Source organism: Quercus suber, unplaced genomic scaffold, assembly GCF_002906115.3.
Source record: "Quercus suber isolate HL8 unplaced genomic scaffold, Cork oak 2.0 scaffold_242, whole genome shotgun sequence".
NCBI lineage: Eukaryota > Viridiplantae > Streptophyta > Magnoliopsida > Fagales > Fagaceae > Quercus > Quercus suber.
In genome coordinates this window covers 762,934-765,776 of record NW_027069699.1, presented here as the reverse complement: position 1 = coordinate 765,776, position 2,843 = coordinate 762,934, and the positions used below count along the sequence as shown (strand labels likewise).

At 39.4% G+C, this 2,843-nt stretch overlaps 1 protein-coding gene across 1 annotated transcript; it reads right to left on the bottom strand.

Annotated features, from left to right (window-relative positions):
• Positions 1–612: 612 nt before the first annotated feature.
• On the bottom strand, positions 613–2,598 carry LOC111998163 (aldehyde oxidase GLOX1). The gene has a single exon (XM_024030264.2). The coding sequence runs from the start codon at positions 2,514–2,516 to the stop codon at positions 879–881; it is 1,638 nt and encodes a 545-aa protein (XP_023886032.1). The 5' UTR covers positions 2,517–2,598; the 3' UTR covers positions 613–878.
• Between the last annotated feature and the right edge of the window lie 245 nt (positions 2,599–2,843).

The window sequence follows — 2,843 nt, the reverse complement described above, 5'->3', positions numbered from 1 at the left end:
AAAACTTATTACTGAAAACACTGTAGCAAAATAATTTTTAAATATGAATGGTGTTATATGAGACCCAACAAAATATATAATCTGCGTTTATGTTGCCTATACGCAATGTTTACATTAAGTCCCAACGCATGCACAAACTTTGACGCTGACAAAATACTAACTTTCATCTAATAAATAATAGTAAGGTATCTTCAAGTTGATCGTGTTAATAAAATGATTTGCGACAGAAGCCAAATATGTTATACTCAAAAAAAGTCTTAATTTTTAAAACTCTTTAACTGTGTTTAATTTTGTATCACTATCACTTTCTATATCATAATCAAATCTACATAACAAAAATTAGACGTTTATAAATAAGGCCACATTGCATGCCAGTTAATATAAACTTTCCTCATTAGTTAGGAATTAATCTCATATAATTAGATGTACATAGACATCTTTTGCTAGCAAATTTCTATATAGTTTCATTCAGATTGCCACAATCAAAATTTTCCGAGGCTACCAACTCTTTTCGGTGGCTATTAGACGCTAATTTCACTCCTGTATTGGTCGTGATAGGGAGTATTATTACCCTTATAATTCATAAACAATTTAGTAAAAAACAAAAAGTAGTGAGAAAACAAATCCCCGTGACTTTATATTCAATTATATATTACAATTTTCATTGGAAACTTTTACATTGTATACAAATATATAATACCACCAAGTATAATTAATAAAACAACCTCTAATCTATATCTTATGTAGTTTGGCATTCAAAATATTGATTATATTACAATTTTTTTTTTTTGCCAAATTATTTTAAACAAATACAGATAATTAAATTTGAAAAAATGAAAAATAAAAATAAAAACAAAAAGAAAAGAGTCACGAGTTTGTCACTTGATTTGGACCCATATGCCTTCACTAGGAATATCTTGATGAACTACAAAGAGAAGATAAAATCCCGATGGTGCAAGAATTCCCGACCCGGGTGTCGTGACCTGAACTTGATACGTCGATTTCCCAAGGCTCGTCACCTTCCCAGCACCAAGTGCCAAAAGCCTTTGATTCATGGAGAACGAGTGGGTTGTCAATGGCGGTGCCACCATTGTTACCGAGACCAAGTTTGGTGCTAGTGTTCCCGTGACTGTGAACCGAACAAACAAGCTCTGCCCATAGTTTATTTGGGTTTGTGAAGCTGTTGTCACAATTTTTGGACGCAAGTTTGCGACTTGTGTATCCAAATAAGCTGGATAAAACGCCTCCAACCTCAACTCTGTAGGAAAAAGCACATTTGTGAATGAATAGCCTACGTGAGGGTTACTACCACCAACAAGCACTCGACCATCACGAAGTAAAATTGCTGTGGAGTGGTACATTAGTGGAATAGTAGTCGGGTTTTGTGTCTCGAACCGCGAACCCAACTTGTTATCGGGTCGGTAAATAACCGGGTTCAGAACCGGGTCTCTCCCCGATTCCCAACCAGCTGTCCCAGAAGCAGCACCATTTATGATCAAAACGTTGCCGTTTGGAAGCAAAGTCATGTCACCCATGACCCTAGCTAGAGGCATTGTTTCCATGACCCATTGGGGATTTGGGTCCGTGATTTTGATCCGGGCACACGTGTCCAAAGCACCCACAAAGTTTTTCTTCAAGCCCTGAGCATATGAGCCTTTGGGAGCTCCACCACAGACCAAAACTTCAGCTTCTGCGAACTGTGATTGCAAATTCTTCAATGGTAGCAAAACCGCTGACCCAGTACTAGGATAACTCCTAGGATCACCACCTGGTATTTGTGGGTATGTCTTAACGATTTTGTTGTTCTTGTAATCGAGCAAAACAGCTCGATTATTCGCGAAGACAAATAGATTGCCATCAACGTTAAGAAACACAAATGGGTACAAGTTGTTTTCAATGCGTGCGTCATTGGTTTGAGCTAGGAATGGAAATTTGAACGTGCCAGTGGTACCAGAACTTTTAGGATAATATTCAAAGTTAAATTGTTTTCTACCACCGATGATGATCTGGCGTCCATCTGGCAGAATATGATTGGTCGCGTACCATCTTCTAGCCGCTAGTCCGTTTGGAACTTCTTGCCAATCACAAGTAGCACAAGGCTGGATAATCCTGACCCTTCGTTCACCATCATTGAATCCACCAGTTTGGATCAGACGGCCGTCGGGCATTACAGCGCCGGAGGAACACCAAACATCGGTTTGGACGGAGAGAGCTCGAAAAGTGTTTGTGTCAACGTCGTACTCAGCTGAGTGTGCAGTACAGTCGACTTTCAAGACGGTGTCGTCTGGGTCTCTTCGGCATTCTCCGTTGGGCAATGAAAGGTTGGACTTTCCGAAGTCGGTGCGGTCGAAAATAACGACACGGTCGTCGTTGAGCAGTTGCATGTGCATGGCAGTTATGCCTATGTTGTTTTGCAGGACTTGCCACCGGCCGCCGGCGGCACCGGTGAGCGGTGGTTTCGCAATGAGGAGGAAGTAACAGAAAAGAAAGGAAAGAATGATGTTTGGTGGTGTCATTGTTAATTGTTGCTTTTGTTTTTTTGTAGTGTTTATCGGCTTGGTTTTGGTCGGGTACAAGGGTTACAGTGTTTATCTCAGGATGTCTTGCTTTTTACTTTTTATAGAGAGATCCTTGTGAGAGAGAGAGAGAGAGAGAGAGAAAGAGAGATGTTCTCAGGCCTCACACGCATGCACGTACTCGCGTAGGCGGCCAAGTGATAATAATTTAGTTTTTTTTTTTTTTTTTTTTTTGTAATAATAATTTAGTTTGTATTTTTAATAGAACCGGACATTTAGAATTAATAAGAATGAGAACAAAATATTTTGGCCACAAAGTTCAAAACA

Excerpts from the sequence above, each read along its gene's own strand:
- LOC111998163 (XM_024030264.2), bottom strand. The coding sequence starts at position 2,516 with ATGACACCACCAAACATCATTCTTTCCTTTCTTTTCTGTTACTTCCTC.